Source organism: Sus scrofa, chromosome 8 (genome assembly GCF_054392235.1).
Source record: "Sus scrofa isolate SSC_HxYL_T2T_F1_AM1 chromosome 8, Sscrofa_HxYL_maternal_Yorkshire_Landrace_v2.0, whole genome shotgun sequence".
Lineage (NCBI taxonomy): Eukaryota > Metazoa > Chordata > Mammalia > Artiodactyla > Suidae > Sus > Sus scrofa.
This window is the reverse complement of record NC_139390.1, coordinates 75,088,729-75,115,999: the sequence shown is the minus strand read 5'-3', so window position 1 is coordinate 75,115,999 and position 27,271 is coordinate 75,088,729. Positions and strand designations below refer to the sequence as shown.

The 27,271-nt window shown below is 39.8% G+C and overlaps 1 protein-coding gene across 2 annotated transcripts in view; it reads left to right on the top strand.

Annotated features, from left to right (window-relative positions):
• The window catches only part of ADAMTS3 (ADAM metallopeptidase with thrombospondin type 1 motif 3), a 273,735-nt gene extending 248,966 nt beyond the window's left edge, over nucleotides 1-24,769 (top strand). For both annotated transcript variants that reach the window (XM_084972446.1, XM_021101423.2), the window contains 6 exons: nucleotides 1,463-1,626; nucleotides 8,131-8,296; nucleotides 10,725-10,857; nucleotides 16,062-16,269; nucleotides 17,885-18,002; nucleotides 22,025-24,769. In XM_084972446.1, the coding sequence (XP_084828572.1) occupies nucleotides 1,463-1,626; nucleotides 8,131-8,296; nucleotides 10,725-10,857; nucleotides 16,062-16,269; nucleotides 17,885-18,002; nucleotides 22,025-22,581 (1,346 nt within the window). In that variant the 3' untranslated portion in view covers nucleotides 22,582-24,769. The remainder of the gene's footprint in view (nucleotides 1-1,462; nucleotides 1,627-8,130; nucleotides 8,297-10,724; nucleotides 10,858-16,061; nucleotides 16,270-17,884; nucleotides 18,003-22,024) is intronic.
• Nucleotides 24,770-27,271: the final 2,502 nt, after the last annotated feature.

Sequence of the window (27,271 nt, the reverse complement as noted above, 5' to 3'; positions counted from 1 at the left end):
AATTTGACCCCTAGCCTGGGAACTTACATATGTTACAGGTGCGGCTCTAAAAAGATGAAAAAAAAAAAGGAAGGGAGGGGGAGAAAGAGGGACAGAGAAAGAAAGAAAGAAAGAAAGAAAGAAAGAAAGAAAGAAAGAAAGAAAGAAAGAAAGAAAGAAAGAAAGAAAGAAAGAAAGAAAGAAAGAAAGAGAAAGAAAGAAAGAAAGGAAAAAAACAAAGAAAAAGTAACATCTGTCAAACCTATGAAAATTTATAGTGGATTACTTTTTTAAACATATGTATCTTTAAAAAATTAATGTTTTTTATGGGATTTTGTAGAATTTGTCTTAGTATTTAAAGTATATTTACTACTGGATTTCCTAACAGTCTCTCTGTCTAGCTGTAGTTCTTTCTTTGGTAATTGAAATCCCATTTTTTTTTTTTTTATATTTTGTCTTTTGAGGGCCACACCCACAGCATATGGAGGTTCCCAGGCTAGGGGTCCAATCAGAGCCACAGCCGCAACAAAGCCAGATCCTTAACCCACTGAGCAAGGCCAGGGATCGAACCTGCCACCTCATGGTTCCTAATTGGATTTGTTTCCCCTGCGCCATGACAGGAAGCCCTGTTTTTGTTGTTTGTTTGTTTTTGAAATCCCATATTTTTTATTTTAGAATTCAAATTATTTCCTTTGGAACAATTAGACTAGTTCAAAATCTCAACAGGAATAAATGCATTTGACTAAAATTACCCATGTTTTCTGCACATTTTCAATAATGGTAATAACTTTTGAAATTTTATTTTCTAACATCATTAAATGCTGATATACTTCCAAACTTTAAAATCTTTTTTTATCCATTAGGGAAGGAATTTTATTTTATAATGTATAGTAAATGCATATATTATAAATTCTGTCACCAAAAAAGCTTTTCCTAGCCATATAAGTAGGTAATGTGGCCTTAGAATTTTACATTCACAAGGACTATTTGTTTGTTGACCTAAAAATTGTTTTACCGTTTTAAGTACCTAAAATATTTTGACTTAACTTGAAAGAGATACACATTTAAAAAAAAGGATTTTGTTATATGCTGTCCTAGCATAAATTGTTTGTATTAATTGTTGTAGAAACAGTCATTATTTTAAAAATGTTCCCAGCTTCCTGACGAAATGTATAGGATGAAGTAGTTAGAAACAGTTACTCTCTTGTTTTGGGCAGTGTTTTCAAATGGGACTGTTTGTTAATTTTTATTTCCTACTTAATCGTCTTGCCACTGTTTTTAATGAGTTAAGAATGCTTCTTGAGTGTTTTGAATGCCTAATGAAGGAAGCAGGAGTCCTATCAAAAGCACTACTTGTTTTAATTGCTTTGAGGCTCCTAAAAACAGTCTTCCATATATAGAAGGGGCTAGACATACTGTGGATCTTCAAAGCTGAAATAAGACAAAATAAAATGTATGCTGGTTACCCATTTTTCCCCTTTAGCTATTAAGAATCAAGCTACAGGCCACTATATTTTAAATGGCAAAGGAGAGGAAGCCAAGTCGAAGACCTTCATAGATCTTGGTGTGGAATGGGATTATAACATTGAAGATGACATTGAAACACTTCACACTGATGGACCTTTACACGATCCTGTTATTGTTTTGGTATGTGGTATTACAGGCTCACTGTGTAGTTGTTTTAGTTTATATTTTTATAATTAATATATCTCAAAACATGTTCACCTTGAACACCGAATATTCAGTTACTTGTTTTTTATAATTCCATTTACCCTCCTCTCTATACTCTTTGGGCAACATTGTCATTTATTTTATGATATAGACCAAATACTACAGTATTACGATTTTTGATTTTTAGTAATCAATTGTTTTTTAAAGACAAGAAAAGAAAAAAATAGATTTTTCTATTTATTCACATATTTACCACCTCTGATGCTCTTCATTTTACTGTGTAAATCTGAAGTCCCATTGAGCATCATTTGCCTTCAAATAAAGAACTCCCCTCAACATTTCTTGTGGTGTGGGTGCGCATGCTAGCAAATTCTTCTCTCAGCATTCAGTGTTCTGAAAATATCTTTATTTCACCCTCATTCTTATAGGATATCTTCACGAGGTATAAAATTGGGGGGTGGCTATTTTTTTTTTTTCTTATGGCACTTTAAAGATGATTTTCTGCTATAGGGAGTTCCAGGAATCTGGGAGCCAATCTAGGAAGGAAGTATGATGGTGAGGTGGCAGTAGCACCCACACTTATTGTTTGGATGCTGTCTTACAAGGACTGGTTTATGCTTTCTTGGGGCTGGTCTGTTTCAGGTTTGCATGTGGGGCTACCAGCAGGAAGGAGACAAAGGCAAGGGAGCACCTGTGGGTAGGGGACCTTGAGAGGGGGTGTATGTGTCTAGGTGATGTCACTCAGCAGCATAGCAGGGAGAGTATGGGTCTGAGAACCCCAAAAGGCAACAGCAGTAGCTCAGGTTCCTGATAGCCGCAAAGTCTTATCAGTAATTAGCAGATTTGGGATGCAGATTCATAAAAGTATGCAAAGCAAGCAGGCTCTAGATGGCCAGAAATCTCCTTGTTTGAACTACATTTGAAACAATTGGATATATGAATATTTGGTGTCAGGGGCTTTGGAGCTATGCCCCTGACACCAAATATTCAACCTACTGTGAATAAATAAATGACCTAAGGTCCAATGTATAGGAGCCATCTTTGACTCATTTATATGACATGTCTTCTTGAATCCATTATTTATGATAAGTCAGCCTCATTTAGACAGCTGTCCTCATGTAACATGTCAGTTTTCTCTGGCTACTTTTCTTTTTTTTTTTTAAATTTTACCTTCCTCTGTTTTACCTCATTTTGTTTTTTATATTTTTGACTATACTTGAGGCATGTGGAAGTTCCCAGGCCAGAGATCAAACCCAAGCCATGGCTTGCACCATGCTGCTATGGCAATGCCGGATCCTCAACCCCACTGCACCACAGGGGAACTTCCTCTGGCTGCTTTTTTCAATTTTCGCCTTATCTTTTTGTTTGTTTTGTTTTATTTGTCTTGTAGTTTGACTGTGACAGGCTTAGTTTGTGACCTTTGTATATATCCTGCTTGGGGTGCACCAAGCATCTTAGCTCTAAAGTTTGATGTTTTTCACCAGATTGAGGTCAATTTTCCATTATGTCTTTGATTTTGTTTTATTTTTCTCCCATTCTCTCTCTCTTTTTTATTCCTGGGACTCATTTATCTGTATGTGAAACCAGTTGAAATTGTTCCACAAGTCTCTTAGACTTTGTTCATCCTTTTATAATCTTTTTTTTTTTCTCTGTTCTTCAGATTGGATAATTACTGTTGGGCAATTAGGTACAGTAATTAGGTACCTATGGACCTCGGGTTTACTGATGGTCTTACGAGGTCTGATCTGTTATTGAGCCCATCCAGTAAAGTTTTCATGTCAAATGGTGTACTTTTGTTTTCTAGAATTTCCACTTGATTATTTTTTCCTTTTTTATAATTTCCATTTCTCTGCTGAGATATCCATACATTTTCACTCACTATTTCCCATGTTTCCTCTAAGTCCTGGGTCTTCATAGTGTCTGCTTCTATGGGCTGATTTTTTTTTCTTGATTATGGTTCACTTTTTCTCACTTCTTATACTTTTTTTATTGTACACTGAGCATTATAGGTGGTAAATTGTAGGCCATTTGGTGTATGTTGCCTTCCTTAAAAACATTGGATTTTTATTCTGGCTGGCAGTTGAGTTATTGTCAGTTCCCACTGATCCTTTGAGGACTGGTTTATGCTTTCTTGGGGCTGCTCTGTTTCAGTTTTGTTCTTATTTCAATGGCATGGCCTTCTGATGTCTTAACTGAATACCTGAAGTATTAGGAAGGCCATAAGAACATGTAGGTCCCTCCTCTCCTGCTCCCACCCCTGAAGCAACCCCTCCTTGATAGACAACATGGTATCTTGACCTGGGCTTGCACAGATCAGCCCTCAGCCTAAGACCCACACAGCTTTCTTGGCCACCCTCCATGAAACCCCCTTCTCTTTACCACCCTTCCCTGAAAGTTCCAAACTCTGACCCCTCCTCAGCTCAGTGACAACTGCTGCAATGGCTTGGACACCTGCTCTCTGAGCCATAATCCAGACCTGGCCTGTTAGGAAGCCAGGACCTGGCATGTTGTTCTTCTTCCATGGATCTTTGTCCTTGGCCATATTACCGTTGGAAAAAAAAAATTCCCTCAAATATTCTATGCAGTTTTATTGTTTTTAATATTAGAAAGGCAACTCTATTATTTCCTTATGGGTGAAAGCAGAAGACATCAACTTGATTGGAAAAATATTGTTAGAGGAGTTCCCAGCATGGCTCAGCAGTAATGAACTTAACTAGTATCCATGAGGACGAGGGTTTGATCCCTAGCCTTACTCAGTAGGTTAAGGATCTGGCGTTGCCGTGAGCTGTGGTGTAGGTCACAGATGCAGCTCAGATCTGGTATTGCTGTAGCTGTGGTGTAGGCTGGCAGCTGCAGCACTGATTCGACCCCTAGCCTGGGAAATTACATGTGCTGCAGGTGTGGCCCTAAAAAGAAAAAAAAAAAAAAAAAAAAAAAAAGAAAAAAAACAGAAAGAAAGGTAGTAGAAAAATATTTATTGTATTATATTAAAATATTATACTGATCTAAAATCAAAATACCCTGCTCAATTCCCAGTCTTTTTCTTTTCCTTTGAAAATGATTTCTCTTTGGTAAAGTGTCTGTTCAAATCTTTTGCCTATTGTTAAGGTAGGTTGCTTTTTTCTTTTTAAGTTCTCAGAGTTCTTTGTATACTCAGTATATGTCTTCTGTGAAATGTGAATTTCAAATAGTTTCTTCTGGTCTATAGTTTCTTTTCCTTCTCTTAATAGTGTCTTTCAGAGAGAAAAATATTTTAATGTTATTGAAGTCCAATTTATCAACTTTTCCTTTTATGGATCTAGATTTTCTGGAGTTCCTGTTGTAGTGCAGCAGAAACTAATCTAACTATGATCCCTGGCCTTGCTCAGTGTGTTGGGGATCCAGCATTGCCATGAACTGTGATGCAGGTTGCAGATAAGGCTCAGATACCATGTTGCTGTGACTGTGGTGTAGGCTGGCAGCTATAGCCCCAAATTGACCCCTAGCCTGTGAACTTCCATATGTTGCAGGTACAGCCCTAAAAAAAAGCAAAAAAAAAAAAAAAAAGTTTTTTTTTTTTTTTATTATAAAAGATTCTTTTTGCCTAATCCAGGCTCACAATATTTTCTTTTGGTAAGTGTTATATACATTTTGTATGCATTAGATTCTTAGCTTTTTTTTTTTTGAGGTCCGTACCTATGGCATATGGAGATTCCCAGGCTAGGGGATCTAATCGGAGCTGTAGCTGCTGTACCACAGCCACAGAACTTGGGATCTGAGCCACATCTGCGACCTATACCACAGCTCATGGCAACGCCAGATCCTTAACCTACTGAGCGAGGCCAGAGATTGAACCCAAAACCTCATGGTTCCTAGTTGGATTCGTTTCTGCTGCACCATGACAGGGACTCCATAGATTCTTAGCTGTGCATGTAGATATCTATATTATCTATTGCTGCATAACAGATTACCCTAAACTTGTTGGCTGAACACAGCAATACTATTATTTCACATTTTTTTCTTAGTCAGATATCTGGGAGTAGCTTACATGGCTAGTTCTGGCTCAGGGAATTTCATGAGGTGGCTCTTAGCTGTGACTGCAGTCACTTCAAGGCTCCACTGGGAACATTTTTTCTTAGTTCCCAGCTTAGGCATGTGGCATTTGAAAGGCCTTAGGAGATTGCTCCCAAGCTTCTTCACATGGTGGTTGGCAGGCTCTGTTCCCCACAACATAGGCTGCTTCAGCGTACTTATCACATGACAGCTGGCTTCCAAAAGTGAGCGATTCAAGTGACCGAGAAAGGGAGAGAGTGTAACCAAGGCAGAACTCAATCTTTTTTAACCTAATCTTGGAAGTGACATCCCTTCACGTCTGCTACTAGAAGCAGGTCACTGAATCCAGCCCCCACTGAAGGTGAGAAGAATTGAGCTCCTCTTATCCAGAGGGAAAACATCAAAGGATTGACAGACACATTTTTAAAGCCACCACAATGTTCTCTTGTTCTAGCACCGTTTGTTGGCAAAAACCCTTTCTCCACTAAATTCCCTTTTCATCTACGTCAAAAATCATCCAAATGCGTGTGGGCTTATTTCCAGATTTTCATCCTGCTCCACAGGTTAGATAATTTTATAGGAAAAATGTACATTAATCAGTCTTTTATCTAGATTATTTTAAGTTCGAATGATTGGAGATCAGAACCTCTGTTCGACTCATTTATAATTACACAGCATTTTTTTCCAGTGGCACAAGTGCCTGCCCTCAGAGCCCAGCTACTTAACTGCCAGGATAGATGCCTCAGGGCTTTGCCAGTGATAAAGTTATTCCCCCAGGGAGCGACACGGACTGGCGATGTTAGAAGGAAATGTGTATCAAGGACAGGGGTGTGGACAAGCAGTGCTTTCTAGTCAAGACCTTCCTTGTCCTCTCTGAAAGACTGGAGCCCCTAGTTCGGAGCCCCGGTTCATGATGGCTAGGCCATCTGGGATTGAAAGCTTAGATATCTGGCCATGTATAAGGGCCAGTATAGGGGTTGGTGGTTGATTTATGTGTGTGTCGCGGGGGTGGGGTTCAGGTTTTTTTCTGCTTTTTTTTTTTTTTTCATCTTTTTGCCTTTCCTAGGGTCGCTCCCGCGGCATACGGAGGTTCCCAGGCTAGGGGTCAAATCGGAGCTGTAGCCGCCTGCCTACACCAGAGCCATAGCAATGCGGGATCCGAGCCACGTCTGCTACAGCTCACAGCAATGCCGGATCCTTAACCCACTGAGCAAGGCCAGGGATCGAACCCACGTCCTCATGGATACTAGTCGGGTTTGTTATTGCTAGACCGTGACGGGTACTCCAAAACTAGTTTTTTTAAATAGAGTGATATGCCCTAAAAAATTAGAAATCAAATAAAAACTGAGACTATATTTGCAAAGTTTATTATAAAAATGATTAATACCCTTATTGTATCAATTATTTAGACAAAAAAGATAGGTATACCAATAAAAAAAAAAGGACCTGACATGAACATACAATGCATAGTGGGTGAAATACAAGTGACCGATAAAATTAGGAAAATTAAACTTTAGTATTTATCAAAAAATCACAATTAAAACAATCTTTTGCCCATCTAATTAACAAAGATGAAAATGATATAATATAAATTCTGAATAAGGGCACTTGTATATAGTGTAATTATGGAAGTAATAATTATTCTAAGTATTCAGAAAGGCCATTCACTAGAGTACTGTAAGAACTATAAAAAGTGTTTGTACTCTTTAGTACCCTAAGGAAAATCAGAAAACATCACAGAAGTAGGGATAAATTTTAATCAAAATATAGATATTCATTTATTTGATTAAATACTGCACACTATCTAGGATTAAACATTATACTGACATTTTAAAGTGTTCTCAAAGAATATTTACTATCTTGGGGAAATTCATGTGACACAATAAGTGAAATAAGCAAGACCAGAAAAGTATGTATTTGCGTGCGCGCGCGCACACACACACACACACACACACACACACAGATAATATGCAACTATCTTGAAGATATATCCCAAAATAACAAAACTGACTTTAGTTTTCTCTGGTTTAGTAGAATTAATGGATGACTTTTATTCATCTTTTTTCATGATGTCTGTACTTTCTGGATGGAACATTATTTATCATCATAACAAAAGAGTTTAAATAATCATTTTAAAGACACTAAGAAGATATGTAACTTGAGGAAATCTATAATGACTCATCGTAAGGTTATTATTTCTGTAATACAATTGTTCTTTGTGTATGAATTGTTTTTACTTTTTAATGTCAAGATATTTTATATATTTGCATTTTTTTCTTCGAAGGGACATACCTGTATTTTGGTTATAGAAAGAAAAACATTCTATTTAGAAACTGCTTGAAAGTCTTCCAGTTTTAAGAAGACACATATTCTGAAATATTTGTAATTTTTCATTTAACTTTGAAACTCTCTTAGGTGATTTACATATCTGTTTCATGTGCGTGTTAGATTATACCTCAAGAGAACGATACCCGCTCTAGCCTGACATATAAGTACATTGTCCACGAAGACTCTGCGCCTACAATCAACAACAACAATGTCATCCAGGAAGAACTAGATACTTTTGAGTGGGCGTTGAAGAGCTGGTCTCAGTGCTCCAAGCCCTGTGGTGGAGGTAACAATTGAACACATTTATTGTACTAAAATGTAACTCATATAAAAGCCAATCCTCTTCTTTCTGCTTTAAGGATTGTCTCGAATTGAGGCCACAATCAGAGAAACACAAAACGTAATCAAGACATAAATACAAAGCATTTTTACTGAAATCTCAGGATCTACTAAGGATGAGAATCCACTCATAGCAGTGGCAGATCTTCTTAAAATCTCCTTACCCTCTCCCCTTGGAGTCTTTTGTCTCCTATCCAGGCAGTGGTACCTTTCGTTACTTTACTCTTCCCAACTGTCCCAAATTCAGTGTCCCCTGGTTCCAGCCTTTCTTCTTCTCCCTCATACTTTCTGTACCTCTGCATCTCTTCTCTATCAGTGTTAATAATAAAAGAGTTCTGAGTGGCACTATGTGGCAGATACAGTTTTAAATATTTCATGTGTTGATGATGGATGCTCATAATAGCTCCGTGAGGTCTGCGCTATTATTACCTCTGTCGTACTGACAAGGAAGCTGAAGCACAGGGAAGGTGAGTGATTTGCCTGGCCATAAGGTACCAACCCAGCTTGGTCATCTGGCTTTTACGCACATGCTCTCACTGCATTCTACTGCCTTTCTGCTCTCTCTAGAGTAGGTCCATTAAGCTCTTCTCAGAGTTTCTCAGTTTCTTCTGCCATCCATTCCTCTAGTTCAGAACAACAAATGCTCCCTAGTGGAGCTGGCCTAGACCGAATTCCTGCCATAATGATACTGAGTAACTGAAGCAAGAAATTATTCATAGAGAGAATGCCTCGGTAAATATTTTATAATTTTAAATTCAAGGATGTATTTCTGAAGTTTTTTTTTTCCTCCAGAAGGAGCGTATGGTGTTTTGAGTTAATTATTTTAAATGACACTTTGTCTACCACAAGATATTTAATTTTTAGCTCCTCCCTTCGGCCGCCTCCTCGACATATTCTTGGTCCCAAGAGTTATCAGATACACGTTTTTAAGATCTCCCAGAGCTGTTCATCCCTCATCAGGCTTCCTTCACAATTTTAGAAAGGAGGAGTATTGCAAAAGTCTCTTAACTATCAGCTAAACTTGATTTTCTTCTCCTCCTTTATTTCCAGAGTAATCTTTCTGCGTGGATGAATAAATGAATGAATGAATGAGTAGAATTACATCATTTCCCACATTCAGATCCTTCAGTCTCCTAATGTGTAACCCTAAAGACTCAATATGATTTATGTAATATTCTGGCCCAAAGTGAAAAACTGAATCTAATCCTTAGGAGACAGTTAAACCCAAATTGTGGGACATTTTACAAAACAACTGGTTTATACCTCTCAAAAATATTAAAGAAACAAAGAGAGGCTCGGAAACTATTCCTGATTAGTTCCATGACAACAAAATGAAACACGTGATTCTTGGTTGGAAAAAAATTGCTTTAAAGAGCATTATAAGGATGATTTATAAATTTTGAATATAGTCTATATATTAGATAATTGCATTGTATTTGTGTTAAATGTCCTGATTTTAAGATGGTATTGTGGTTATGTAAGAGAAGAGCTCTATGCTGAGGTATTTGGAAGTAAGGGATCAGGATGTCAGCAACCTACTCTCAAATGGTTCAGCAACATGTTATACACAGTGTATATAGTATGCATATATAAATATATATCAAACATGGTGACACAGTAACACAGGGTCATCTATATGCAAGGCATATACATGTTCATTGTGCTTTCCTTACAACTTTTTTGTAGGTTTGGAATTTTTCAAAATTAAAATTTATATAATATGTGTATTTTAAACATCTAAGTTAGTGCTTGCGGAGACCTTCAATAATTTCCTGTGACCTCTGGATAAAGTCCACTTGTCTGGCACCCAAGTCTTTTAAGATCGGATGTTTTCCCATCTCCCACCTCCTTCACAGACGGTACTCCAGCCATGCAGTTTTCTACATGTTATTTCCTTTGCTTGGAGCATTATTCTGCTTCCTTCTCTTTACCCAGTGCTATTTGAATGTCCCAATTCTGCTCAGGGAAGTGCCCATCATGTAGGCATTCTGCGCCCCTCCTCCAGCACTTCCCCTCTGTGTTCCTTTGGTGCCCTCTACAGTAAATTATTTGCACAGCTCCATAGAAGCCTGTGTCACTGGGTATTGTCACCATAGTTTTCATATCTATCTCTCATACTAGGCTGTGTATATCGGGGCCTCATTCATTAACAAGTATGCAGTTGCTATTTGATACGTTGTAATAGTTATTAAATGTAACTATTAAATGTAAGCCCTGAAGATATTTAGTTTGCTTCTGGAATTTCAGCACCTAGAACAGAGCCTGGCTTATTGTTAATAAACATTTGATGAATGAATGAATGAATATGTGAATGAACAAATATATGAAAAAATGAATAAGTGACTAAAGCCAAAGAAATCTATTTCCCTTCCCAGGTTTCCAGTACACTAAATATGGATGCCGTAGGAAAAGTGATAATAAAATGGTTCATCGCAGCTTCTGTGAGGCCAACAAAAAGCCGAAACCTATTAGAAGAATGTGCAATATTCAAGAGTGCACACATCCACTGTAAGTATTTATTTTAAGTATCATATCCCAAGGACAAAACAAAAAGGATTTAAATGTCTTTAGCTCTTTTTACTTTTAATTTAATTTTTAGTCAAAGCTAACACATGTATCTGGTTACAATGATCAGATCATTTCATAGGAATTATATAAAGATGTGGTCCTTTTTTTTTTTTTTTAACCATATCTCTGTTTCTAACAACCACTTGTTTATTTTTATTTGTTGAAGTATAGTTGACTAACAATATTGTGCTAGTTTCAGGTGTACAGCAAAGTGACTCAGTTTTATATGTATATATATATATATATTCCAGATTATTGTACATTATAGGTTATTACAAGATATTGAACATAGTTCTTTGTTCTATACAGTAAATTCTTGTTGCTTAGCTATTTTATGTGTAGTTGTTTGTATCTGTTAATCCCATACTCTTAATTTGTCCTTCCTTCCCTCCCTTTCCCCTTTGGTAACCATAAGTATGTTTTCTTTGTCTGCAAGTCTGTTTTGTATATATTCATTTGTATTATTTTGTTAGATTCCACATATAAGTGACATCATAAGATATTTGGCTTTCTCTAGCTGGCTTACTTTATTTAGTATGATATTCTCTAGGTCCATCCATGTTGCAGCAGAGGGCAATATTTTACTCTGTTTTATAGTTGAAATATATTTCAGTGGGGGGGGGGGATGTGCGCACATGTGCACCCTACATCTTCTTAAACCAATCATCTGCTGATGGGCACTTGGTTGTTTTCATCATATCTTAGCTATTATAAGTAGTGCTGCCATGAACATTGGGGTGCATGTGTCTTTTTGAACTTAGTGTTCATCTTTTCCATATACGTGTCTAGGAGTGGAATTGCTTGATCATGTGGTAGCTGTATTTTTAGTTTTTTAAGGAACCTTCATGCTGTTTTCCATAGTTGCTGTAGCAATTTACATTCCCACCAATAGTGTAAGGGGGTTCCCCTTATCTACACATCCTTTCCAGCATTTATTATTTGTAGGATTTTGGATGATGGCCATTCTGACCAGTGTGAGATTGTGGTTTTGATTTACGTTTCTCTAATGATTAGCAATGTTGAACATCTTTTCATGTACCTATCTTTTCATGTACCTGTATGTTTTCTTTGGAGAGATATCTATTTAGGTCTTCTGCCCATTTTTTTATTGAGTTGTTTATTTTTTGACATTCAGTTAAATGAGCTGTTATTTTGGATATTAACCCCTTGTTTGTTGTCAGTTGCATAGTTGCAAATGTTTTCTCACATTCCACAGGCTGTCTTCTCAGTTTGTTGATGTTTTCTTTGTTATTCTTCTTCTTTTGATAGTCAATAACTACTTGCTTCCATCTTGGGAAGCAAAATATTTTTGCTCCTACTTCTTGAATTTTTCTGGGGAGACTTGAGGTGAGGTTTTAGACATGTAATTGAAGCTCCACTGTGGAAAGTGAAGATTTAGCATTCCTTACAGCCTTTCCCCAAGTGCACACCCATAGCCTGCACTCCTCCTCTCTCCAGTCCTCCCAATATTGATATAACCTTCTTTACTCAGATTAATATTCAGAGCTTATATTATTTTAACAAAATGTGTCTCTCTTGACAGCTGAGTGCTTAGTATGCTCTAATTATGTTTCTCTTTTTGTAAAGCTTTGTTTCTTCTAGAGTTAATAACTGTCTTGATTTTTGTGTATTATTTTCTACTACTTTTCATCCCCAAACTGTCTTCCTTGAATATCAGTTTCTTCTAAATTCTAAGCACTGAAGTAGCCCATTTACTTGTGTCTTTTTTAGAGGCATCTCTCAGAGAGTTCTCTTCATTCCAGCTCTTGCCTGAGCTCCTATGCAGCTTCTGTCCTGGGACTTCTTTTTACGACTCCCCTAAGGTTTCTTACCTCTTCTGTTTTGTATTGGAGCTCCAGCTTTCTGCATTCCTCTTCTTATCATTTGATGTGTTCACTTCTTCTGGTGGGTCATATCTCTCCATAGCTTCATGAAAAAACTCTATACAAAGTAGCTTTTTTTTTTTAATGTAAGAATTAAATTCCTGTAGCCCAAGAAAAGTACATAAGTTAAAGTATAAAGACATGTAAGGAGTTCCCATCGTGGCTCAGTGGAATCAAATCTGACTAGTATCCATGAGGACCCAGGTTTGATCCCTGACTTCGCTCAGTGGGTTAAGGATCCAACATTGCTGTGAGCTGTGATGTAGGTCACAGATGTGGCTCGGATCCCACATTGCTGTGGTTGTGGTGTAGGCTGGCAGCTGCAGCCCCAATTTGACCCCTAGCCCGGCAACCTCCATATGCCGTGGGTGCAGCCCTAAAAAGACAAAAGAAAAAAAAAAAGACAAAGACACATGAGAGTTCTTTTGTCTGCTCTCACTCTCAATCATTTGGACACACATGTATGTGTACAATTCCAAACTATAACATATTTTCCTCAGAATTTTTAAATTATTGCTCTATTACTTTCTAGACTCCAGTGTTGCTGTTGAAAAGTCATTTGTCATTTTAATTCTCAATTCTTTCTGTGTGACCTATTTTTTCGGTCTTTCAATGTTTGTGGGATCATTTTGTTCCTAGTGTGCTGAAATTTCTCAGTGAAAAAATTGACTTTGTTCTTTTTTTTTCATCTATTGTGCTGCATACTTGTAGACTTTTTAAAATGCAAAACTAGTATCTTTCGCCTCTTGGAGATTTTCATGTATTTTTTTCTTCGAAAAATTTCCCCTTCAATTTTCAGTATTTTTTCTTCCTGGAAAATTTGTAGTTAGGCTTCCTGGACAGATCTAATTTTCTTTTCTCTTCTGCTATTTATTGTTCCTTTTGCTGAATTTTTCCATTTTTGCTACTATGTTATCAATATCCAAGAGAGCTTTCATATCCAAGTGCTGTTTTGTTCATCAAATGTGCCTTTTTAAAGATATTTGATTCTTATTCCACAGATGTAATGTATTTTTTAATCTTTTTTAGGCTCTTAAAATTATTTCTTTTTTGTGCCTTATTTCTCCTGTTTCTTTTTTTTCCTTCTTTCAACATTTGTTTCAGAGATATTCTGTGTCTGGTGATCATTGGTTGTTCACATGTATAGAGAATGCAGCATTAAACCGCTATATGATACATAGGAAAGTTAGAGTAAATCCTGAGAATTCTCATCACAAGGAGATTTTTTTTCTTTTCTTTTTATTGTATCTATCTGAGATGATGGGTTTAAGTAAACCTGTGTGGTAGTCATTTCACAATGCATGTAAATCAAACCATCATGCTGTACACTTTAAACTCATACAGTGTTGCACATCAGTTATTTATCAGTAAAACTAAGAGAAAAAGAATACAGCATTAAAAGACTGATTGGGGGAGTTCCCACTGTGGCTCAGCGGTAACAAAATTAACTAGTATCCATGAGGATGTGGGTTCCATCCCCAGCCTCGCTCAGTGGGTTAAGGATCTGGCATTGTTTTGAGCTGTGGTGTAGGTCCAGATGTGGCTCAGATCCTGCGTTGCAGTGCTATGGTGTAGGCCGGTGGCTGCAGCTCTGATTTGACCCCTAGCCTGGGAACTTCCATATGCCACAGGTGTGAACCTAAAACAAAACAAAACAAACCAAAAATCTCTGGCTGGAAGCTTCCTTATTATCAAGACTTGTTTGCTTATGGGCTTCATTGTAGGGTGAATTGGTAGGACTATTTCATTGAAAGATACTCAATTATTTGTATATTTAGGGATTTTCTAAAGAAATGATCATATTCCATAGAGCAGAGTCAATCTCCTGCCTAGGAGGTGCAAGCCTTTGGGTCATCTCACCTTTCCACTTGTGGATTTTAACATAGCCCTCTGTTTTCTCTATGGGCTTTTTCTCTCTTGACTATGTCTGTTATCTACCAGTTAAAAGTCTGCTTCAACTTGTGCAGTGGATAACGATCAAGTCTTCTTCTGGGTTAGACCAGGCGGGTTAAGGACCAGGGTTAAGGACCAGGAGGTCTGGCTCCTTCCAAACAGACTTTCCATCAGTGCCCCTGCTTTTAGTCTTGCCTTTATCTCCACGTCCACAGCCACACTTTCCCTCCAGGCCAGTAATCATTTCTACATTCCCAAAGTTCTTGCAGTCAGGCCCCTTTGCTTCTCAGCTTATACTGTTATTTGACTCTATCCTTCTTGGGTGTGCTGAGTTCGTTGCTATATGTCCAACTGCTTTTGAGGTTCAAAAATGATCTTGTGATAACTTCCTTGCCAACATTTTTGCCTTTATGCCATTTCATTGATTTATTTTTATTGTCGTCTGGGACTTTCACTAGGGAATAAAGAAAACCAAAAGTATCTATGACTATGAAATGTAGACTTCTCAAGTAATACCTGTCTTCAAACAAGAGTCACCATGGACGCCTTCAAAACTGAGTCAAATTTCTTAGTGGCCACAACCCATTCTACTGCCAGTTGATAAGCTCTGGCAGTCTTAAACTCTGAAGAGTAAAAAGACCGCCAAAGGTCTTACCCTGTTTATATTTTGATGCCCCATATATACAGAAATAAATTTAAAAAAAAAAGCTATGAAGGGAAAGTAACTTTGGAAAGGACAATAGTATGCCTCTATGAAATACTGACGGATTGATTAACTGGAAGGAATCAATGGTGACAGCCCTTTGGGACATATGTAATGGAGAGCTTTCTGTAATAATGTATGCATAGCAAATTTACAGAGTGCTGGGGCCCTGACATTGACACTAAAATTGGGGAAATCTTTTCAAAAATACCTCCTTGGAAATATTTCTTTTGGGTGCATTCATGGAAGCCCAGATGCACAGGACTTTATCTTTTTTCAGGCCCTTTTTGATTCCCTTTTAGGTGTTTAACACCACAGGGGCAAGATGGCTGAGAATGAGTTGGTGCTGTTTTTGAAAACTGCCATCATGCCTGCATCTAACTGGACAGCTTTAAGATGAGTTTCAGGAAACCTCTGTAGCTAATCCTTCAGAAGAGAAAGTCTCAGAGTCACTGGGAGGCAGAAAAATACCAAAACCTGAAAAATAGAAGCACCAGGCCTATTATTGTTAGGAAGTTCTAAGACTTTTCTAGGAACAGCAGCGCGCCCCCTGGGGGGCATGTCGCTCAGAGAGCAGAAAGGGCTAACCTTGCTGTGCAGGAAGGGCCACACCATGCCCCCTCCAACCCCATTACCATGTTCAATCTTAACCCACACCCCTGCAGCTGGGCCACGGAAGAGTGGGAGCACTGCACCAAAACCTGCGGCAGTTCGGGCTATCAGCTCCGTACGGTACGCTGCCTCCAGCCGCTCCTCGATGGCACTAACCGCTCCGTGCACAGCAAGTACTGCCTGGGCGAGCGTCCTGAGAGCCGCCGGCCTTGTAACAGGGTGCCCTGCCCCGCCCAGTGGAAGACAGGGCCGTGGAACGAGGTGGGTGTGCAAATTCTGTGTGCATGCGTCTGTGTGTATGTGAGTAAGCATGTGAAGCTTATTTTAATTTGGCTGCAGTATCCAGTAGGCTTTGTGTGACCTGAGAAAATGTCACATCTTGTGGAATCACTAAGCACCTGGAGGTTTTAGGAAAAATCTGTGTTTTAAAACAGTGCCTGCAGGTAAAATCAGCTGATGGGAGCAAACCATGTTTGGGGGTTTTGTGACAGGGAAGCCCCTAAAAGGTGACTGACCTTCTGTGGCCTACACCATTGGATACTTCCAAACCCCTGGCCCTGAACACAGGGCCCTGCCCTTTTTGGCACCACCTAACTCTGCCTTTTTTTTTTTTTTTCTCCTTTTCCTTTTTATTGAGGTATAATTGATATATTATCTTAGTTTCAGGTGTACAACTTAACGATTTGCTATTTGTATATATTGCAAAATGATCACCTCTATAAATCCCATGGTAGCTCTTGTTATTCAGTCTTTATTCCAACTCTTTGTTTTGGTTTGAGTAAACCTCTTATTGTTCCAAAGACCATGCCAGTTCGAGCCTCCTTCTTCTGAGCTGGCTTGTCCCTCCCCTGGCATCCACCAAGGCTCAACTTCATGTTCTCAAATCATACCTTCTAAGGATTGCTTTCCTGCTGTCAGTCCACACATGCAAATGGCAGAGGCCTCCCAGCAGCGTCGTGGAGCTCCTGTGTCTGAGCCTGTGCTCGCCCCTGGTCCGCGCATTTCTCAAAAACTATGTGCTTTGCTTCCCCGGCACCCAGTCAGCACTGGTGCAAATGCTGTCTGTGTGGTGACTGGCTGAATTGGTACCTCGTTGCCTGTGGTAAGCACAGGTCTTTGATATTTCTGACGACACCAAATGAGGAATCACAGGGTCATACAAGAGTGGAGAGTAGGAAAGAGCAGCAAGAAGCAAATGGAGAACAAAGGAGGAAGGAGAGAGCAGACGGGGAAGAAATGGGCCAGTAAAATTTACCTTCCAGGGACCATAAGGATAATCCCTGTCTCAGTCTCCTCAGAGTTCTGGGAAGGCATCCCTCCCCTGCAGCGCCTGCCTACATCAATAGCATGGCCATTTCTGGGCTTCGTTTTAGAGCAGTTAGCCCCTTCCTCAAAGAAATAAATTTATGGGACTAGAGTAAGGGTTTTAAAGAGGTTTAATTAGCCAACACAGATGTCAGTAAATTTGCTGTCTGTGATGAAGGTGGGACAATGGGAAGCTCAGTCCACAACTGATTCCCTTGAAGTGGCTCCACTACTGCTTTTAGGAACTGCAGCAGGTGTTGCAAAGAACAGTGGCTTCGGATGCATACTGTGCACCAAGCATAACTGCTTTACATACGTGGTGTCCTTTGCCTTCATTTAGTCCTACAACAATGATGCTTTCAGAATAAAAGCGGTGCTCCCAGGCTGGTAAAGGATGGAGCCAGGGATAACCTAGGATTCTCTTTCTCCAAAGTCACTGTCACACCATGTCAGAGAGAATGAACTCTTGAGCTGTGTGTGCTTGCATGTATTCTCCTGTGTGCACATGGGGAAAGGGAGACAGACAGCCCTGGGGTAGAAATGCCTGTAATCACAGCCTTTGTTTCTGCAGTGTTCAGTAACCTGCGGTGAAGGGACCGAGGTGAGGCAGGTCCTCTGCAGGGTGGGCGACCACTGCGACGGTGAAAAGCCTGAGTCGGTCCGAGCTTGTCAGCTGCCTCCCTGTAATGGTAGGTCTGACACTGATTAATTTTACTGTTCTGATCGTAGAGTTTTGAGCCTCAGAAAGCAGAATTTCCTTGCAGGACAAGATCTGGAATCTCCGTTTGCTTATTGACAAGTAATCAAAGGAAAGCACCCTTGAAGTCTTAGCCTAATACAGGTCTTTAAGGTGGGGTGCTTGCAGCAGTGTGCCTCCCTCCCTCCCCCTCAATGAATTATCATAACCACTGCAGCTTCTGTGGCTCCTAGGAGGCAGTAATGCTAGGATGAGAGCCAGGGCACGTGTATGTAGCATCTATCAATTTGTGTTTCTAGTAGGAGTTATTTTCTCTGATTTTGCATATAACTTCACATCATCATCAAAAGCACAAACATACAAGTTTTGTAATATTTTACCAAAATCATTCAGTTTAGACTGGGGATGATAAATGTCATTAACAAAGCCATTTCCACTATCTACCCATCCATTTCCACAGATTTTGTGCTTTCAAAATAGATACCTTGCACATATGCTGAAATTTGCCTCACTTACTCTTGCTATAATGCAAAAGCAGACTCTCTTTTCTTTATTTTAAAGTACAGAACTTCCTTGATTTACAATGAAGGCACATCCAGATAAGCTCATCCTAAGTTGAAAATACTATCAGTCAGGAGTTCCCTGGTGGTTCAGTGGGTTAAGGATCTGGTGTCGTCACTGCTGTGGTATGGGTTCAACCCCTGGCCCAGGAACTTCCTTGTGCCTGCCACAGGGAAATGGCCAAAAAAGAAAAGAAAAAACAAAGAAAACACTATCAGTTAAAAGTGCATTTAATCCACCTAACCTACTAAACATCACAGTATAGCCTTGCTCACCTTAAACATGCTCAAAACACGTTAGCCTACAGTTGGGCAAAAGCATATAACACAAAGCCTGTTTTTTAATTGTGTCGAATATCTCATATAACTTATAGAATACTATACTGGTTGCAGAACAGTTGTCTGGGCACACAGATGGTTGTAAGTGGTTTGCCTCATGACCGTGGCTATGGCTGCAGCCCTGCCCAACGTCACAAGGGAGGGAGGATCATTCCACCTATCAGTAGCCCAGAAAAGATCCACCGTTCGAAGTACGCTTTCCACTGAGTGCATATGGCTCTCACACCATGATAAAGTCCAGAAATCATAAGTGAAATCTTCCTAAGGCAGGGACACCTGTGTTATTCAATTTTATGCTATAAAGCAAATCACACTTGTTGAACAGTTTGAGTTTCTCTCTCTCTATCTCCACCTTCCTCCTTCCTGTCTCTCTCTGCACCTGTCTGTCCTCACTCACTTTTTTTTTAATTTATTTATTTTTCGGCTGTGCAACATGGGGGCCAGGTTGCACTTACATGTATATATTTTTTTCCCCACCCTTTGTTCTGTTGCAATGTAAGTGTCTAGACATAGTTCTCAATGCTACTCAGCAGGATCTCATTGTAAATCCATTCCAAGTTGTATCCGATAACCCAAGCTCCTGATCCCTCCCACGCCCTCCCTCGCTATCTCATTTTGAATCTCCTCTTCACTCTCCCAGTTTCCTCTGCCGGTTCCGCCCTTTCTCTCTGCCTTGCATCACTTCCTGTGTGTTGTTCACTTCCTGTGTCTGTCACTATGCTTTTCCCTCCTCACTCTCTCTTCTAGCTCTCCCTCTCTAACTCCGTCTCCCTCTCTCCCGCTCTCCCTCCATCTCCCTCTCTCCCCTCCTCTCTCTACCTCCGTATCCGCCGCTCCTGCTGTTTGCCTCTCCTCTTCTCTCCCCATCTGGTCCTCTCTCTTTTCTGTTTCTCTCTAACATCTCTTCTTACCCCCTTCCTTCCCTTTCTCTCTGCCCTCTTCCTCCCCTCCCTGCCCACATCTCTGCCACTCCACAGCTCTCTCTCCCTCCCCCACCCTGTCTCTCCCTGTCTCTTGCCTTCCCTGCTTTCTCTTTCTCCCAGTCTCTTTCCCTCTGACTTCATGTCTGTCTCCTTCTCGCCCTCTGTCTCTCTTCCTATTGCTTCACTGCCTATCTACTCTCCCCCCTGCAAGGCTGTCTCTTCTCTGTCCATACAACCTCCCCCTTCTGTCCTCTCACTAACCACTCCCCAAGCCCCGCAAAAGTTTCTTCTGCTTACAAGTAATTCTCCTATGTCAATGCCTAACGGCAATTGCGATCACTACCTTGCCCACTGCTGAGACTTGGGACCGAAGGGGTTGCCTTTTCCTTGGACTGCAACCCCCTAAAGTAAGCCATTGATTGGATATCAGCACCTGTTGAATGGTGCTTTCTTTTTTCCAAGAGAATTGGCAAGGCACTGTTTCATCAAATTGGCAAGGCATCATTTTCATCAAAATGTCTCATTTTCTGAGGAAATATCAGACTTCCAAAGAAACCTTATAATTTTTAAATTAAATTTTATTGGAGTATAGTTGATTTACAATGTTGTGTGTTACTTTGGGTTATACAGCAGTGTGAATCAGTTGTGCAATGCATATATCCATTCCTTTTCAGATTCTTTTCCCATATAGGTCACTACAGAGTATGGAGTAGATTTCCCTGCACTATATATACAGTAGAAACCTTATAAATTATTCCATGATACATTTTTGTTTGAAATGCAGGGTGGCATGAACAAGTATGACCATGAGGGGGAGACAGAGGACTTGAATATGTAATCATTTTTCTCTGGAAAGTATATTTGAAAGTTCAAAACGCAAGTCAAAGCCAGAAGAACACATTTACTCAGAAGCTGTTTAGTTTACTGTCACTATAATATTTTACTTTTAGGTAGGCATTACTGCCAGGAGGCTATACACTTTGCAAGTAAGCTTTATTGATTTTAATAACCGGTAGAGCTATATATTTCTGCAAATATGCCCAGTTGTCAGCAAGAATATGCTTGATTCTCTTCCTTGAGCCAAAAGAAAATGTTATAGGCATAGGAAGTTACAGGTGTAGAAAAAGTAATTCAGATAGGATGAGGAATTGATAACTTGAGGTGAAACCCATCAGTGTGATTCTCAGGCATTCGCAGCCTACTCAGATGATCATCTTAGTGAATATGAACCATTCAAACACAACATGCTGTATCATAGATGTGTAAGTGTCAGGCAAATACAGGTGGTCCCACAGCTTGGGACTGGACATGGCATCGTAACACTAACAAAGGTGGTGAGTTTAGCCCCTCTTGACTTTGCCCTCCATTTCCCCCCCCCCCAAACTTTAGAAAAAGAATTCAGTTTCTTTGGCAAGTTTTATAGCTGGTTCCTTACCTAGCAACATAGAATTACCCAATGTTACATTGTAATTTTAAGTGATTATATTACATAAGTGCCACAATTTACAGTTCTTTGCATTTATAAATTGGATATAGGATTGGTTTCTATTTGGACCATGCACATGGGCTCTGCGTTGAACATGCCCTGGAAAGGCTGAACATAAGTACAAACTAACATTTTCATGAGCTCAACATCTATATTTTTTGAAACCTGATTCTTATAACCTATGATCAATAAAATTTAAAAATAATATAAAAAGTAAGTACATACCTACCAAGTGTTTTATGAGTGTCTCTTTAGTACTTTTTAAACATAAAGTGCTGTCAATTCAATGAAATTATTTTTTTTTCTTTTTATAGCTATACCTGTGGCCTTTGGAAGTTCCTGGGCTAGGGGTCAAATTGGAGCTGCAGCTGCCGGCCTGCACCACAGCCACAGCAATGCTAGATCTGAGCCATGTCTGCATGCTATACCACAGCTCACAGCAATGCTGGATCCTTAACCCACTGAGCAAGGCCAGGGATCAAACTCACGTCCCCAGGGATACTAGTCAGGTTCAGGTTCATTACTGCTGAGCCGCAGTGGGAACTCTTATTTGTTTGTTTTGTCTTGTTAGATTGTGCAATTGATTAGATTGGGAATTGATTAGGTTAAATTGTATAAGTGAGATCATACCCTCCAGCTCCATTCACGTTGTATTCCTTTTATGTTTAGATGTAGTTATCATTCTGTTTTCTGTTACTCTTTGCAGATGAGCCATGTTTGGGAGATAAGTCCATATTCTGTCAAATGGAGGTACTGGCGCGGTACTGCTCCATACCAGGTTATAACAAGTTATGTTGTGAGTCCTGTGGCAAGCGCAGTGGCACGCTGCCACCGCCGTACCTTCCCGAAGCTGCTGAGACTCACGATGATGCTCTCTTCAACCCCAGTGACCTCCCTGGATCTCTAGTGATGCCTACATCCTTGGTTCCTCACTACTCAGAGGCTCCTGCTGAGAAGAAATCTTTGAGTAGGATCTTCTCGGTGGGCAGACCAAATGCATATGCTGCTTTCAGGCCAGACAGTAAATCCGATGGTGCTAACTTACTACAGAGGAGAGCTCAGCCAGCAGAAAGTAAGACTCCGAGACCGGCCTCCCCACCCACCAGGAGGGGCCACCTCACTTCATCTCCACGAATGTCTGCTACCCCCTTCCTTGCAGCCAGCGATTCCATAGGTGCTTCTTCTCAGGCAAGAACCTCAAAGAAAGATGAAAAGCTTATTGACAAGAGACGTCCGCTGAGATCACCCACCTTGGAAAGATGAAAAAGTGAACCTGGAAGGCTAGAAATCAGAGGAAAATGGAGACAAGCTCCATCTCCCCATGGTGCATACACCTTGTTCAAAGTGGAAATCACCTAAATTGTCAATTCATTTATGTTAAGTGGAAGAACAAAAAGTGCTGGTTCACTTTCTAGTTGCTTTCATCCTCCTTTTGTCGTGCATTGACTCGTTTGCCAGAATTGAATGGAAGAAAGCACCAAAGATTATTAACAGAGGGGAAGTAAGTTGCTCACAGTGTTGGTCGCTTTTTAAATCGGAAAAGGGACTGGAATCAGGTGTGCATTATCAGCTGAGTTCGTTTTTAAAAAGTTACAGTAAAAATAAAAAAGAGGTGCCAATGGTTTACACTTTAACAAAAGGTTTCGAAAATGGAGCAAAGAATTCTTAGACTTGTATTGCTATTTATCTATATTAGAAATATTGTATGAGCAGATTTGCAGCTGTCGTGTAAATACTGTATATTGCAGAAATCAGTATTATTTTAAGAGATGTGTTCTCAAATGTTGTTTACTATATTACATTTCTGGATGCTCTAGGTGCCTGTCATTGAGTATTGCCTTATTTGACATTCTATGGATTGATTTTCAAAGCAGAATAGTACAAAGAAGAAGATAGAATTGCCGCTACTGACAATACAAAGGGTTTTGTCATGTGGTTTTGTTCCATCAACAGTGTGATACCTAAATTACAGAAAAAGAAAAAACCGATAAGCTACAGATATAGATATTTCAGCTTACCTCTTACCAGCCATCCTTTAAACAAAGAGAATGAGATTGGTGTTTTAGTGTACTTGTAGCGACAGAGAACAGAGGACAGTCAATGAGCCTCTGCAAGTCAAAATAGAAACCTTTTTTTACCAGGACCTCAGTAGACATCATTGAAGTGTCCTGTGTTCTTGTGTTGTTTTTTTTTTTTTTAATTTGTTGACATATACAAACAGGTATTCTTGATATACTGTAATAATAACAAAGGGAACATGTTTTGAGATCATTTGTATGTTGGTAGCCAAGAAAAGCATCCTTGAACTAGAATTAACACTCAAGTATAGCAGGGCATTAGGGTTCTAGAAGCAGGTTCAAGAAAGCGTTTGTCAATGGTTGCGATATTTATTTTCTGCATGGTTCATGTCCAAGTGTTCACAACCACAGTGCATCTGACTGCAATAATGTGCTAGTAATTTATGTCAGTGGTCACCTTACTCACAGTGAAGCCAGAAATGCTCTCTCCAGGGAGTAGATGTAAAGTACTTGTATATAGAACTCAGAACTGAAGATATTTATTAAAAGTTGATTTTTTTCTTGATAGTATTTTTATGTACTAAATATTTACGCTAATATCAATGGCATATTTTGGTAAACTAGAGAGACATACTAGAGATGCATGCTTTGGTCTGTGCATCACGAGAAATCGAAGCAAACTACAGCAGCCAGATCAAAGAGCTAAAATTGAACAGAACTGATGCTATACAAACCTTTTGCATTTTTAGAGTAGTTGATGCAAAGTTGGTAACTTGTTCCCCTTCAGTGAAATATAAAATAGTATGGACTCATATAGCTAGCTGTTTAATGAAGTAATGAATTAGAAACACTAAGGGGAAAAAAGTCAGTGAAAGCACTTCATGAATTACACTTAAAAGAAAAAAGAAGGATAAGTGTTGTCAGTATAGTGATTTTGAGGTCAGTTCCGGAACTGCCTAAAAATACATTATGCAGACGAAAATGTAGACATGTTACCCTCTCAAGACGCAGAATGTGCGAGAACGTTTGCATTTTGACTAAGGTGATAAGAACAGCTCCACCTGTTGACTCCACACGTCAAAGAATCGCTGCTACTTTGTGCAAGACTTTCAAAAGTCCAATGAATTAGGTAAATTCCAGATTGTAAAACAATCCCTGAGCCTCAAATAGAAGTTATTTTTTTCCTCTAAAAATTTCCCTAGAATGAAATTCTCTCTAGTTTGCTTGCATGTGCATGCATCGGGTCCACAGGGAGACACAGAGAAAGCAGCTGGTCACAGGTCACGCCTCCCGGAGAGATGTACATACTCCTTATGCTTCTCATCTCGGAGCTTCCTTTTCTACGAAGCTAAAAGATTCCTTTTTATCAAAGTGTACACTACTGATGCTGTTTGTTGTATTGGGAGCACGTAGCAATAAAAACATTAACAAAATATAGACCTGGCTCCATTGAGATTTTATAACTAGATTCATCACTGAGTAATGGAAATGTGTTCTTTCCTCCTACAAAGTAAAGTAGTATCAAGTTCATTTGCTACTTGGACTTTCTCTCAAGAGGCTCAAATAAAGTGACAGTGTCTCCTATTCTGACATCAGGGTGTATCATACTATTTTTTAAATAAAATTTTTTTAAAAAGAAAATAAGAGGTTACAGGGGTGGCTTTTTGCTCCAGTCCATCCCACAGACATTGAGGAGGATAAAAGTGGCAATAATGCTAGTGTATGAGAAGGAAAAGGGATGCTTGTGATTTTAAATGTGGAATCCTACAGTGGTTTTTAAAGAAAAGCTGTCATCAGTTTTGAACCCCGACAGCCGGTGGGAGCACATCAACCATGACCCAGGAGCGTGGGAAGAACGAGACATCCCAGAGGACAGTTTTCCATTGTGCAATGGGAGACACTATTGGGCCACAGTTACCTTTTTTTTTTTCCCCTTTTTTTTTTTTTGTTGTTTGTGTTTTTTTGTTTGTTTGTTTTTCTTTTTGGGCCTTGCTCGCAGCATGTGGAAGTTCCAGGCTAGGGGTTGAATCAGAGCTGCAGCTGCAGGCCTATACACAGCCACAGCAATGTGGGATCCTTAACCCACTGAGTGAGGCCAGGGATCAAACCTATGTCCTCATGGATACTAGTCAGGTCCGTTTCCACTGTGCCACAATGGGAACTCCAAAACACCCAGGTTTGCATATGCATCCATCCACACCTCACCTTGTTTCAGGCATCTTCCCCACCCCTACTTCCACCCCCACCCCCAGGACACTGCTCTCAATTCTGGAAGAGAATCCCTCGCCATCGTTGTCTTCACCACTGCGGCTCTAATTCTCAGTGATTTTAATATCCTCATTGGCCAGCCTTTCATACCTGCTCTCTCAGTTCCCAAAAGCCCTGTGCTCCAATGAGCTCATCCTGTGTGTACTTCAACCCACAGTCTGAGGAACTGTCTGTTCCAAGGCTATTCCCTTGCTTCTTGTGATGCCAGAAATTCTCGGAATTCCTTGGCTTGTATGTACATCACTCTGATGTGTGCCTGTGTGTTTCTTTGTCTCCATGTCTCTGTCTTTTTTGCTAGTAAGGATGCCAGTCATTGGATTAGGGCCTGCCCTTCCTCAGAATCTCCTTGTCTTAACTGACTATACCTGCAAAGACCATATTTTCGAACAGTGTCACACTCTGAGGTTCCATTTGGACATGACATTCAGGAGGATGCTATTCAGTGCAGTACACCACCAATTGGTCTTCTCTTCTAGGACATTAGAGCAAGTGTCCCTCCATCTTCTTGGGATCTGGATCACATCCATGGCCACTTCCTCCAGGATTTGCTTTTATTTCTCTCTCTGTCTTGCATTATGAATCTTCCTCTCTTATCACTACTATTGTCATGGAGAAATGTTTTGTTTAGTATCTTTCATACTAAGAAATGTACGTGACTCCACATCCTCGGCCCTTTCTCCCGTCACTTTATTTATCTGCTTGCTCTTAAAGCCAAACTTCTCAAAAGAGCTGCTTACATGTGTCCTAATGTTCTCATTGCTCATCCCTGTTACTTGCCATATTCCAGCTTTCACTCTCAATCCTCTTCTGAAATTGATCATGGCCAAAGTTCTCCAGTGGCCTCCTGCATTAGTCAGGGTTCTCCAGGGAAACAGACATATCAATAGAATGTGCATATACACAGGAAGAGATTAATCATAAGGAGTTGGCTCATGGGATTACAAAGGCTGGCACGTCCAAGATCTTCAGGGTAGGTCAGCTAGCTGGAGACTCAGAGTGCTGATACTGCAATTTTAGTCTGAAGTCTGTCTGTTGAAGAATTGGGAAAAGCTGATATTACATGTGAAGTCTAAAGATAGTCTGTTGGATAGTTCCCTCCTGCTCAGAGAGGCAAGTCTTTTTGTTCCATGCAGACCTTCAACTGATTGGGTGAGGCCCACCCACATTATGGAGGCAATCTGCTTCATATGAAGTTTATCTTTCAAATGTTAATCTCATCCAAAGACACCCTCACAAAAATACCCAGGATAATGTTAAACACAATATCTGGGTACCACATGGTCCAGCCAAGCTAACAAATAAAATTTACCATCACATCTCCATGTTGCAAAATCCAAGGAAGCTGAGCTCTACTCATATTATGCATCGTACCAACAGCATTTTAACACAGTTCACTACTCTTTGAGTCATTCCTTTCTTGGTCTCTATGACACCACTCTCATGGGTCTCCTCCTAGCCCATCATTTGGTCTTTTTCTCCCCTTTGCTGGACCTTCCTCTTATATCCAACAAAGAAATGTTGTCATTCTTCAGATCTAAGTTCTTGGGTCTATACTTATTGCTTTCTATATTCTCTTCCTCAGTGAACTTTGCTCCTATAGTTTAAGGAATCATCTATTGGCAGGATGACTTGCCAATTTTTATCTCCAACTTAAATTATTCCTCTGA